The following is a 13713-nucleotide window of genomic DNA, read 5'->3' on the forward strand; positions in this document are numbered from 1 at the left end:
AAAACCAGCTACACAGCTTTTATAACTAAACAGATTAGTGAGATGAGCAGTGACACTGTAGTGTGTCTTCATGCCTCGATTTCACATTAAACAGAGACCAAAGGTTCATTCACAAAGTCCTGTGACTCTGATTAGCAGGCCCAAAATTCGACAGCTGGACTAATTAGAAAAAACACAAATGTGGTGTAAGGAAAAAAATTAGAAAAGTAAAGAATGAGAATGATATTTTGCTCGACTCAAATGATTTCGATAAATGAAAAGTGATGAATAAGAATTCCTGCATTTTGGCAGTTTTTAATGTATAGCATGTCTTCACTGTTGGTGCACCCAAAGAGCTGCAGCAAAGGATCAGGCATGAAACATATGCATTCAGATCCTGTTTGTGACTCGTAAATACTTCTAGGTGTCATAAACTGTTTGCTTTTTTTCACCTAGAAGATATTTGTTTGCAACAATACACACCTAGAGATTGGACGAGCAAAAATATCGGAAACTTTTGACCCGCTGAAGGTTTCAGTTGTTTTTTAAGGGGGAAGAAGTAAAAAAGAAAATAAAGTCTCCCCCCCCAAAAAATTCTTACGTCCTCAACTTTCACAGTTCAGAATCCGCTTCTTTCACTTAGTGGCGTAGCACGTGACGTGTCACTTCCAGCATTGCTCAGGTCGACCGCCGAGCTCATTAGTCACATGGGTTGCCAGGTCTTGTCCATAGACTGGATGTGTTCCTTGGCTTTCATCCTCAGCGCAGCAATACTGGAGCTGCGCTGGTCCACATCCTCCAAAGGGTACTTTTCAGGGTACGGTGCTGGACACTGATAAGGAGGAGGAGCCATGCTCTGCATCCCCTGACCCATGGACGGATGGGGATGAGTGTGAGGGTGTGGATGAGGACCATGAGGACCGTGAGGAGCATGAGGGGTGGAGTTGAGGAAATGGTGGCTTGGGTAGCTGGGCTGGAGGCCTTGAGCTGGACCCATGAAGCCTGGGATACTGTGTACAGGTGTAGCACTGGACAGGGGAGAGGTCAGCCAGGGTTCCAAGGGGAGGGAGTTGGTCATTGGACCCATGCCGGTGTGAACTGGTGCCGGACGGTTGAAAGAGAGCATGGGTGAATCGTGGAGCTTCATGGTGCTGGCGTCCATTTTTTCCTGCCGGCGCCATTTAGCTCTGCGGTTCTGAAACCAGACCTGGAAGAAAAATGACAGAAAAATAAGGTGCGTGTAAATATGATGGAGTGCAGAGTTTTTCATTCTGGATAGGGTAATGTATTATACTTGAATATACTCGACAACACTGGGGGAGTTTTTTGAATGGATACAGCCTTTCACGTGGTGTGAATATGAGATTTTATTCCAGAATAATGAGAATATCTCTAAAAAAAACCCCAAAGCATGACAGAAACGTTTGAAGTGCTTCTTAGCAATCTTTGAAGTGGTGTTGCCTTTAATGCAGTTCACATTACCTGAACTCGGACTTCGGGGAGGTTCACCTTCATGGCGAGCTCCTCGCGGCTGTACACGTCTGGGTAATGGGACTTTTCAAAGGCACGCTCCAGCTCGTGCAGCTGGTAGGTGGTGAAGGTGGTGCGGTTGCGCCTGTGTTTCTTCTTGGGCTGCTCATCCTTGCTTGGCTCCGGAGACTTGCCTTCATCGCTCTCTATACTCTTCCTCAGCTCGCTCAGTTCCTGATCACATTTGTTTGCAAATAAGCTGGAGTCTGTGGAAGAGCCCGGGAAAAAATATTGTGAGCTTTTACTTCCTCCACATGCTTTTTGACTGGACGAAGTGAATGAGAACTACAGTTTAGAGAGAAATACAAATGGAGAATGCAGTTTCCCACTTTCCAGTAGAGCAAACATTAGTTTGACACCTGCAACAATAGGCCACTGTAGGTCAGTGAAGCAAGCAATTCCCCGTACCTCAATGAAGCTCCAAAACATTCCTAATCGGATTTAGGAAGCTTTTTCCAGTGTTTACTTTTCTTCAAAGTTAAAAGGTCTTTAAAAAGAAAATTGAAAACCACTGTTTTTATCACCACGCTCAACAGCCACTACCATTTTTGGCTAAGCTCACAGCAGATCTGAAATAATCTATTTCCCCCGTGCAGGAGAGTCAAAGCACGGAAACGTCCCGAGTTCTGTCAGCCTTTAGGATCACAGGTTTCTGACAAGCTGGTGTTTACAGACACTACAAAGCTTTCACTGACACTGTCCCTCCTCATAACCCTCCCCGTCAAACAATTCCTCTCTCAGTTCTTCGTCCTCAGCTCTATTTCTAATCGAATCAACATGCACGTTCATCGACAGTATACAGAAACACGGGAGAGGCTACCGGGGAAAACAGGGAGGTCTTTAAGGTCATCCAGACCAGCCAGCAAACTGATTTAGCTAAACAAAGTACAGAGATGATGATCCGGGAATAAAATAATCTACTCGAGTTAAGAGTTAATGAGTGGCAAGCTTGGATCTGACTCAAAGACTTAATTTCATTCAGGATGTTAGATAAGTTGCAAATCACAGAAAGTGGGTTAAGCTGATTTTAATTAAGGGCTAATTTTGTATTAAGGTAAACCATAGAAACATCAGTATCATCAGTGTCTCTCACACCAACTAACGTTTAGTGAGACAAGCAAAAATCTCGTTTTTTTTATGAGCTTTCAAAGCATTTTTGTTATATTCAGCAGTTAAACACCTGTGCTGCTCTGTAGTTTATCTAAAAGTGTAAAGGTGATGGCTGATAGTCGCCATATTTAGCTCTGGTTTTGGTCTCTATCAGCCATTAAGGAAGTATTCAGCTCTTTGCTTTAACAGGTGTAACTGTAACAGGTGTAACTGTAACAAATGTAACTGTAACAAAGGTAACTGTATTCTGACTGCAGATATTTTTCAAGTTTCTCAGGCTGAGAGATGCGAGGGGTAGACCCCGATCTCAATGAGACTTCTTCTTCTTCTCTGATTTAATAACGACAGTTCAAGACTTTTAAAGAGAAGGAAAAGGTCATTTCAAATCTTGGGGTCATTTAAAAACGCCGTCATCACACGACCAGCTCAGACCGTGTGGTTTCCGATAGTCTCGGCTGGCTTAGCAGCGGAGAGTGCCTCACAGCTGAGGCAGTCTTCACGTTTGGGTAAAACAGCTCCAGCTATCGGCTGCGTAAGTTCGTGAAGAATTGATTTATAGTCCCAATTGTTTGACTTCCTAAAAGCTGATATTGATACGAGTCCTCATCGCTCATCAGTGCAGCTCTAAACCAAAACAGTCATGTTTAAAGGCAGGAAGTGAAATAAGGGACTGAAGCTACAGACTGAGGTCATAACATGTTCAGGAATACACTTCTATATTGAATGATATTTCAGAGCTTTAGCAGACTGTACGAAACTGAATGCTAGCTTGTTTCTGTTAAGGGGATGCGGTGATGGAGATAAAGGAGCCGGTCGACTGTGGTCTTTCTGCTGGAGAAACGGGAGGCGAGGCAAAAGCAAAGCAGGGTTTTGGGGTTCATTTATCCACCTCTCATTAAGCAGCTATGACAAAGACCAGGCTCCGACAAAGGCAGAGGTCAGGCCTGGTTCAGTGACCAGCTCTTGGCCTGTCAGCCCATCACAGCCACTGGTCTGAAGCCTCCCTACTGTTTATCAGCCAGCAGAACATCTCAGCACGGAGAGGAGAGGGGGGTGGCCCGACTGACACCGAACACAGAGAAGCTGCTCGGTCAGGAGGAACTGGGCTGACTTCACACAGGATGGAGTGATGTCATTAGTGTTTATGGATGTTAATGCACTGAAACCAAACTGCATCTGAGTCACTTAAAAGCAGTGTTTCTGGTTCGTCTCCGGTTCACAGGAACAACTTTTTCTCTTGTTCCTGCCACAAAATCACCAACCACCTGCCTGATCCTGTGTGTGAAAATAGCTTCAGATTAAACATGATTCAATTTGATTCTAGGAGCGAACGATAACAATAAAGAGCGATTGGACTACGGTACAATCTAATCTGCACAGAAGAGAAGATTAGGGGAATTCCACAAGGGGATGGGATTGGTCTTGGGGACATAAACCCCCTACACCATCTTGTCCTGTGATTTATCTCTCAATCTCAGTCCACACGGTGGAGTTAATGCAGCAGGCTTTACATGGCAACAGTGTTTAATGCATTGATTTTGAATCGGTGTGTGAGAGGTTTTCATGCAAAGGTGGAATAACCTCATTTACAGTGATCAGACTTTTGATGATAGGCTGTTGAAATAATACGAGCAGTAATTATAACTGAATGTCACAGATTTGAAGCTGCTTCTGTTACTCATTTTGTATATTTTGTGTGTGTGAGAGTTGAAAATCAGATTTTGGTTTATTAGATTTTTACACCAGATTCTAAATCTCAGGTCAAAATAAAGGCCTGCGAGTGTATTTTGCGTGCTTGTGTGATGTCCTTTATGGTGTTTAATGATGTCTTTAATGGTCATTGATATTGTCTGTTTTATTGTCATTTATTTGATCTGTTTCCTGCTTTTTACCACAACTGTTGACAAAACAGTCACATCACGAAGCTTGACTAGTTTATTCTGGTTCCTGAGCGAGGTTTTGACTATAAAAGGCTCGAACTGTGTTTGTGGTCAGATAATGTCATGTTCAGCTATCTGGTAGTATAAAAACGTATTATGTTTGCCCAGCAGCATCACTAACTTCAGTCTACCTATGTTCTGGATTACATCATTCAAATCTTTAAAGTTAGAAAAAGTAAAGATCACTTCAGTCCAGCAGTGATGCTGCTGTATAATCAGTATCTCTGACCATCTCTATGCTTTGAGGCTTTGATGATTCACCCTCAGTAACAAACTCTGCAGCAGCTGATCCATTCTGCCCAAAGAGCTCACAAAATTTAATGAAACAAAATCATCTTAAAAGGTGGTGCTACTCTTAAAAAAAATCAGCTTCACCAGGATGGAGAGCAACATCCTCAGCCTGACTCACCGTGGTACTGCTGCTGCTCTGTGCCGCTGCTGCTTCTCAGAGAGGAAAGGTGCCCGCTGTAGGACGGGTGCGACGAGGGCTCCTGCTGCTTCCCGGTCTCAGCCAGGCCGTCTATGGTCACTTTGTGGGGTCCGGGGGCCGTGGCGGGACTTAGCAAGGGGTCCTGCTCTTTGCTGAAACCCAGGATGACATCGATGCTGTGGACACGGCCTCCCACTGCAACGCCCCCACCTTTACCCAGTTCGTGGAAATTGCTGGGCGAGAGGCAGCTGTCGTCCACCATGCTCATGGTATCCAGCGATAAATGCATTCGAGCGTCTGGGCAATCACCTGGGCCTGGGGTCGAGGGAAGATGTTTGGGTGAGGCTACGCAGACCCAGACTCACTAGGTCACCTAGGATGACCGTCATCCATCTAAACCTGATTATCTTCTTCAGACGCCCAGGGGGTCAGGACCCCGTAGACTCTGAGTGTTCCAACAAACCACTAATAAGATTGTGACTATGGGTCAGCTTCATACACAAGGAGCCTTTCTTATAAAAAGTTTTACTGCTGGACTTAATATTGTGGAAACTCAGGCTAACATTTTCAAACGTAGTCACATTTTGTGTGAATCTTTGGACTAATGTGCACTTTTCCTGACAAATAAGTCATGAAGTTGTTGGATTTCCAGCAAAGGATTCTGTGTTTGTTACATAAGAAGTAAATAATTAGAGCCTAATGAGACCGTGGCAATGCTTACCTCTTGGAAGTAAATATGCTGAAGTGCTGAAGTTACTGATGCCAGTGCTCCACCTGTTCCTCTCAGCAGCTCTCCCTCCAACTTCACTCTTCCCAGATTCGCTATGTGCACCGCCTGCAGTCGCTCAGCTGCCGTTGATTACCGAGCATTTCTCTAAATATGTTCTCTTTGTGTGACAAACAGCCCCAAATAGATGCACTCCAATGGTAAAGAGCGTTTAGCAGCCGAGTTCAGACGCTATCCACTCCAGCTCAGAGAGGAGAGTGGGAGAGGAGTGAGCTGGGAGAGAGAGGTGGACAAAGCTGAGGCGGCGTAGGAGGTGAAACGAGGGGATTAGGAGAGGGCTGTTAATTGCAATCCTTCCCCTTTAAGAGTGATTGGCGGCTGTTTTCTGCTCAAGTAACTGTTTTAAATGTCATTTTCATTTACCCCCGACGGAGAAGGCCAGGCTAATGAAGCCCAGACGAGACTTTCTTTCATAAATTTATTGCTTTAAAGACAAAAGAATCGCTCAAAGTTTTCACTAATCACCACTGGGACCCCTTTATGTGAAAATACCGGAAGAAAGGAAAAGGTGAAATTGTAATGCACACATTATAAAAACAACAAAAAGAAAACAATTTACCACATAGTAAATAAAAATGTAAAATACCACATGTATGTTCTGTGTCGGTTCTCTGTCTGATTTGCGTTGAAGTCGTGCTACTACTTTAGTTTTATTAACTACAAACTAAAAAGCAAAGCGCAACAACGTAACTATTTATGTATTCAAAATATAACTTTGTCTGTAGTAGTTATTGGCAGCCTGCGATATTTAAACCTTTAATTCTCCTTTTATTGTTCTGTCATTTCAGTTTTTGTTTTATTTGCATATAAAGCAAGTTTGCATGAACCACCCACCAAAAGAGATTAATGAAAGCCAGTCAGTTGTTTAAATGGATTAAAAAGAGAGCTAATGTTTTATAGTGTGGTTTAATGGCTCCACAGTTAATCAAATCAGTCAAAATAAGACTGTTTTGTGGAACTTGAACCTTTTACTGTGCTACAGTGCTGCGTGTGGCATTCAAACACACAGAAACATGAAAATACTGAGAAACATATGACCGTTCTTTGAGGTGATGGATCACCTCAAAGATAACTGTACCCAAGACAAGAACTGCTTTGGCTTTGGAAAACCCACTAAATATATATAAAATATGCTTAAACAGTGGAATAGGTGACAGAAAATACCTGTGCTGACACAGAACGTCACACAACCTCTGATTAAAAATGCTGCGTCCATTTAACACCGTAGATTCAAACTATTTCATAGAAGCAGAAAAGAAAAGTGTGGTAAGCGAAGTCATAAAGGGACATTATCACCTCAGGCTTATTTCATTTGACTGAAGTGTGTTTCTCGAGAGACCGCAGCACAAAAGCTGAGAGGTAGGGCACAGAGTTTGGAGGCCACAGACCTCAAAGTTGACCCTGGCTTAGCGTCACAGAAATTAGCATCGACTCTAAAGACGCTAAAGAGATTTCCTCTGACCTCAGACATATCTCAAAATAAAGACAGATACAGATAAACACACGATTGAATCTAAAACTCGGACTTCTTCAGATTCATGTTGACACAGCTCGGCTGCAAAAAGACGGGAGCTCAAAATGCAAATTTGGTTTTTGAGAAGAAACTGTCCTGTGATCATTTCAAATTCCTCGTCACAGTCATTTTGTTTTTATGTTACACTTCTGTGCTACAAAGGACTGTGATTTTTCTGCACATGCCCCACAGTAAAACATCTATTTACATGTCAGTGCAGACAGCAAACACTTCACCTGCAGATCACCCTGCTAAATTTGGAGCTTTCTCATCCGCCATCTACGGCGGCACCGAGCGAGTCCTGTCGTCATGTGATCTTGTGTCACTTGAGCAGAGTTGGCAACCTACGCGCATTCTTCACTTAAGTAGAAGTACAGACACTTGTGTTGCAAAAAAAGGCTCTGGGAGAAGATAAAGCACTGATACAACTTCTTTATTTATTTATTTATTTATTTATACTTTATCTCAAAGTATCAAAGTCTAAACCTAACCGAGTGACTTTGCCTTCACACCTAAACAGAAAAATGACTGTAGTACTGTAAACGATGCTGCCTAACATCTCCAACTCTTTTCCATATGTCATGCATGAGAAGCACTGATCTGTCATTTTATGTGAACTGGTACTTTTATAGCATCTTTTCATTCACCCATTCATACAATCACACAGATGCATCAGGGGAAACGTAGGGTTCAGCATTTTGCCCAAGGATAGTTGGGGATGCAGACTGGAGGAGCCGGGAACCAAACCTTCTAATTATAATTAGACGACCTACTCTACCTCCTGAGCTACAGTTCGTATTTAGGATGTGAAATTCTCAATAACTCCCCTCAAATGCTTTAAAACTAAAGTAACCAGTGAAACTGCTGGAAACTCTACTTAAGTACAGTTACATTTACACTTCATTATTTCGCACCTCTGCACATCAGGGAAGTTAACGTGGGGGTGAAGACAGCAAGAAGTAGGAGAGAAGTAAGCTGATCAATATTTTTTACTCTCCCACTAACAGGATACCAAAGAGGTGTAGATGCATTGTGGGTAATGTAGTTTTTGTCGAGGAAGAATGAGTCGAATTAAAAAAAAAATCTGTAATTTTAAAGCTGATTTTGATCGACAGCTGTAAGTTTTTAACGCCACTGACAGGGTAACCTCACCACTGCAGTGTACAGTGTGAAGTACTACTGTAGTACTACTGTAGTACTAGTCAATGCATTAACAAAATGAAAAGGTATGTTTTCAGCCCATAATAATGTTATCTAAACAAGGCCAAAGAGTGTAGGGTCCATGGCAGAGATTCAGTTTGGGTGTAATAATAGAAAACTAGAGCCGCCTTTAAACGACACAAATAATCATATAGATTTAAGACCATAAATTAAGTGCTGAAGCACAAAAAGGAAATGTGCTTTCTCTGAACTATTCTTATTAGTTCAGAAGCGAGGCTGAATCTCACCGCCAACAAGCTTATAAAGCAATGATAGACTAAGGTGCTAACTTATCCCGAGATGACGTTAATACATTTTTGACCTTCCGTAGTTTCTCTGTTATCCCGACTGAGCATAAATTGGTTAAGAAGGGGCAGTGTAGTTATCAAGCTGCTTAGTTTTATCAGATGACAGTGTAAGTCCCCCTGATCCTATTAGAAGTAAAAACAGCTAACTTGTAAATGAACAGTGTCAGCTTGTTGGGGGGGGCAGAAAGAGGAGGGGGGGGCAGAGAGAGGAGGGGGAGTACAGGAGGTAAAACGACAAAGGGGACCAGAAAGGGAGTGGAAGTGGGACAAATGTGGAAGTATCACAAGGAAGGCAAAGTCATGTGTCTGTGAAAATGTCACACACACACAGACACACACACACACACAGACACACACACACACACAGAGTGTCCTTTCGTGATTGGCTCTCATTGGTTACAATTCCACTATCTGCAAAACTACTGAGTGTTTCCATGGTTACGTCAGCTCCATTGCTATTTGCAGTCAGTGTTTACATGGATACAATCATTCATACACACACACACACGCACGCACGCACGCACGTGTATATATGCATGCGCGTATACTGAAAATCTTTATTGACACATGTTGTGTGACACTCACATGACATCAAAAACTGAAATCCGATTCAGAATCACACCAAAAATAAAAGTTAAAAATTTAGTGTTCACTTAATTTGTTTTTTATTTATTTACTTTTTATGTTTTTTGAAGAGTATCTGTGTAACTATCAGGCTAGCTATGTAGCCAGCCTTGCTTCACACAATCATTTTAAGACGGCAGCCGTCTGCAATGTTTGCTGGAAGAAATGGCAACTGTTACTGTAACTCCTGTACCCGGCAAATTGAATAAATTAAGTTAAATGAACTGCTGAAATGTCTGTCGGAGTCTCGGGTGTTTCCAGCTCATTTCTTTCCAAATTTTTTAAAAATAAAAACACTTTCAGAAGGAAGACGTGCTTTCAGAGCTCTGGAATTAAATTAAATACAAAGCTTTAAGCTAATGTTACTCTAAATTCTGATTAAACAGTTAGTGATGAGCTCCTTTGCTAAGCTCAGTTTCTATGGCTAGTTAGCTGGAAATGCTAACAATCATAGCCCTAAACACACTGTTTAAGCTACTACTTACACTTTGGAGGAACAGGCAGGTAGGTAATGTTACAGAGGACACAGCCTCTGGCTTTTGCTTCTTCCAAAACACCCCCGAATGTACTAGCTTACTCCATAAAAAATGCACCTTTTGTTGGACCCTTCCTGCTTAATAAGCACCTGTTTTAAAAAGGGCCCAAGAGCTCGCTCCATAAGACCACACAATATCCACCATCATCCACCTTTAGCCAAATTTTAACCTCTACAAAAGACCTGTTTTAATCACTCACTCTGTCAACATCCTTGTCACGCAAGCACCTCTACTGTGAGACTCTACCCAAGAGACAGACGCTGCTCTTAACCTTATTTTCATAATTGAATTACAGCTGCTCCCTGTCACAGGATAAGCGCAGGCTTATCCCGATTTCTCATGTTAAGTGATACAATGATTTACATCAGCAAACCATCAATGTGTTACAGCATGTTATAATGAAACAATGTGTAGGAAAACCTAACAGATAAAACTTTGCATCTGTTGGACGGAAGACAAATAAAACTTTACTGTCAAGCTGGAGAAGTGCTCCCCTGTGCATTCGTGATGCACAACCAGTGTCTATGAGGAAGGAAGAAGAAAAAAATCTTGTCTGAAAAGTCAATGACGTTTGTGTGGATTTTAGAACAGGAAGTGATACACTTTGCCATCTCTGAAGCATGACGTGAGAATAGTCCTCATTGGAGATGTGCGCAGAGAAATAATTAAACAATGAGTAAGACCATTATGAAGACAAATATGACAAAAGCTCATTTACTTTTTCGAGAGCAATTAAGTGTTCAGAAGCAAACTTGACTTCATGATGCATAAAGACTGTGCTAAGCTTGAGCTTCTTAGATGCTGTACTTGACTGTTCGCTATGAACTAAAGAAAACTTAGGCAGTTCTTAATTTTCTGCAATCAATGCAGAAGTTCAGGCCAGAATATTGATCCATCGATTTGATATTTGTAACAATCAGCTACTTGAATGACAAGGTAGAAAACAGCTGTTGCTGAAACACTGTGAGTGCATACTGAAAGCAGAAATGCGTCTGATGGCAGTCTGTATTTATAGATGAGAAGTCGGTCACAAAGTCTTATACAGTGTTATCAACAAACATCAGCTTCTGCAAGATAGACTTGTAGCCAAGACCGCCTAAACCAAGACCAAGACAATACCAAGGCCAGAGGGTATCGAGGCCAAGACAGACCGAGACAAAAAAGTCTTTAAACTGCAGCCAGACGCTGCTTCGTTTACGAGTTTCAGGCATATTTATGTGTTTTTGCGATGCACTCGCACAGCCCTCCTCACAGCTGTCTACTGTCTCACTCACTTACTGAGAGGACAGACGCACGCTCTGATGCACTGATACAACTTCTTTATTCAAGGAAGTTGTATCACGTCTCTGTCACGTCTCTCACCCTCTCCGTTTTTCACATACTGATATTATCTTATATCCTCGCATGTGATTGGCCACAATATGGAGGGATTGGAGCATAGCTGAGCCACTGTGTGAGAGCTGAGCAGCGAAAGCAAATTAAGTGAGGAGCTGGCTCTCGCTCAATGGGAGTCGACTCTTCTGATTCACTAAAGCACTCTGTAAGCACGGCTCTTAGAGCTGATGCTTTTGCACATGACACATTATCGAACGTTACGTTGTGTGTCATGGATACTGTTGACTCCAAATCTCCCGACCACTATGTCGATCTGAGACAGCAAGACCGAGACAGCGAGACCAAGACCATGTAAAAGTGTAAGGTCAAAGGAGAACCGGGGGGGGGGTTATATAGGTGGGGGCTTCACCTCTTAAGGCCAAAACAGTAAGAAGCAACGTTAAACTGAAATTCTGAAAACAATGTGGACAATCATCGTCAAAAGACTAACCTCAGGAAATCACATGACAGGGTGGGGCTACCTGTCACAATGGGTTCACCCGAAACCTTGGCTGATTGTGTCCTACACCTGTTTTCACACCTTGGCTTGTGTGATTAGGTAGAGGATCAATAGGGGGTCCATGTCCCTCTTGGGGGCGGGCACTGCCACAGGGCTTAAATCTCCACCAGTTGCTGAAACGTCTTCAAGAAACCTAAAGAAGTCCAGACGCTTTCCTTTCCAAGCTCCTTAGGATACGGCATAGTGTTGCAATATTCTGTCTGGTGATACTGTAAGACATAGAAGTATACTATAAGATAAGTATAATAAGAATAAAGGTAATAAGAATATAATAATGTAATAAGATAATAAGAATACTGTAAGAGACATAGAACAGACTATGAACAAGATGCCTCACGTGCCATCATCCTGAGACAATTGCTAGCTGAGCAAACTTAGTGAAAAACAAAAAACTGGACACACTTAGCTTGACAAACATACCTCTTAATTCAAAGTGAGCTAATGATTCAGTCACGCAAATAAACACAGGAGGCCAACCTTTCTGCAAACAGTCACAGTTTGACTCGGTCCGTCTGCAATCACTCTCAGGGAGATTGAAATTATTGCTGACTTCTTTTTTATCACAACACTCATGGCAAGTTTTAGTGACAGTGTTGTTGTGTTTGACAATATAATTTTGTACCACATAAAATACGTGAAGTGAGATATCTTTATCATACTGGATAAACAGATAAGCAAGGCGGTGTCCGTGCTTATCTGTTTATGTTATTGCAACACTCAGCATATTGGAAAATGTTAAACATCACAATAATATTGTATCATGTTTTGTGTGGTGTCTGCTGTTTCCCACCTCTAATTAATAACGGCTCCAATCCACTTAAATGGATCTAAGGTTTGTGGTTGCTGATCTACTTCAGGGTTTTCTTGAAGTACTGAAATAATTTCACCTGGAGGAAAAGAATCACCAGTTTCTAAAACACACCCAGACCTATGGATGTCCATCCCCACATCACAGCACTCCTGACGGACAGAATAACACAGAAGCTCGTATCCATGCTGCGGTTAAAGATTTCCAAAAATATGGAGCAAACCTCTACAGAGATGCCAGTTAAAATGTTACTGATCTAACACACAGAACCACAAACAAAATATATTCATTTTACAAGCATATCAATGAGCCCGATGGAGCACGGTTGGATGGGGTTATAGTTAATTGCAGAGAAAAGTGGTTTTCCTGGAATTTGTAGCTGCGAGGATGATAGCGTTTTCTACGAAGAGCATCTTATGTCTAATACCTCGATTGGCTCAAGGAGCTTGGTTGGTGCTTCGATTCTGACCTTAGACCATCTGAACTGACCACAATCCACTTAAATCACACCAAGATAAACCCTCTTAGGTCAGTCCCCATGATCCCTTTTCACACTGCTGCACCTATACAGATTGTTGGGTGGGGCAGAAACCGGGGATCGTTCACTAACACATGCACAGCGAATTAAAGTCCACATGGAAAAGTACCAGTGGATTCACCAAACGTCCAAGTTATTAGTGTATTAGGAGCCGTAGGGACACCGGCAACCGAAGCAGTGAATGTTATGTTGTGTCTGGTTGATGCAAAGTAATAATAACAATAATCATTATTAATATTATTAAATAAGACCAGTGGACTAACATTCACACAGTTTGGGGGACAACAGCAAGACACTAAACTATTACTAATAACAATGTAACTATTTGTGTTGCATCATTCATTCATTTATCATTTGCATGACTTTGAGCCAGCTCTATGTGCATGTTAGAAACAGTCCTCCGCAGCACACCTGACAAAACATTGAGTATACACAAGAAATCTGACGCCCCCAGAAATGTTATGTTTGTGGCGTGACAGTGACACGTGTCTCATTTTTGATGTGCATTCAAGCAAA

At 42.1% G+C, this 13713-nt stretch overlaps 1 protein-coding gene across 2 annotated transcripts; it reads right to left on the reverse strand.

The window, feature by feature from the left end:
- Positions 1 to 454: 454 nt before the first annotated feature.
- rx1 (retinal homeobox gene 1) lies at positions 455 to 6408 on the reverse strand. Of its 2 annotated transcripts, XM_003439988.5 has the most exons (4): positions 5711 to 6408; positions 4969 to 5304; positions 1462 to 1715; positions 455 to 1186 (listed from the first exon to the last, which is right to left on the reverse strand). In XM_003439988.5, exons 2-4 carry the CDS (start codon positions 5276 to 5278, stop codon positions 683 to 685), a joined length of 1068 nt encoding a protein of 355 aa, XP_003440036.1. In that variant the 5' UTR covers positions 5279 to 5304; positions 5711 to 6408; the 3' UTR covers positions 455 to 682. The 2 variants fall into 2 exon arrangements, with proteins under 2 accessions (XP_003440036.1, XP_025759199.1); XM_025903414.1 differs by lacking the exon at positions 5711 to 6408 and having other exon boundaries at positions 4969 to 5698.
- Between the last annotated feature and the right edge of the window lie 7305 nt (positions 6409 to 13713).

The sequence above is a fragment of the Oreochromis niloticus genome, linkage group LG23 (assembly GCF_001858045.2).
Source record: "Oreochromis niloticus isolate F11D_XX linkage group LG23, O_niloticus_UMD_NMBU, whole genome shotgun sequence".
NCBI lineage: Eukaryota > Metazoa > Chordata > Actinopteri > Cichliformes > Cichlidae > Oreochromis > Oreochromis niloticus.

What these genes read in the sequence shown, in the direction of transcription:
- rx1 (XM_003439988.5), bottom strand. Translation starts at nt 5,278, where the DNA reads ATGCATTTATCGCTGGATACCATGAGCATGGTGGACGACAGCTGCCTC. An exon ending in AGAGCAGCAGCAGTACCACG is followed by an intron (nt 1,716 to 4,968) that starts GTGAGTCAGGCT and finishes GCTCTTCCACAG; the next exon opens with ACTCCAGCTTATTTGCAAAC. An exon ending in TCCCCGAAGTCCGAGTTCAG is followed by an intron (nt 1,187 to 1,461) that starts GTAATGTGAACT and finishes TTTTTCTTCCAG; the next exon opens with GTCTGGTTTCAGAACCGCAG.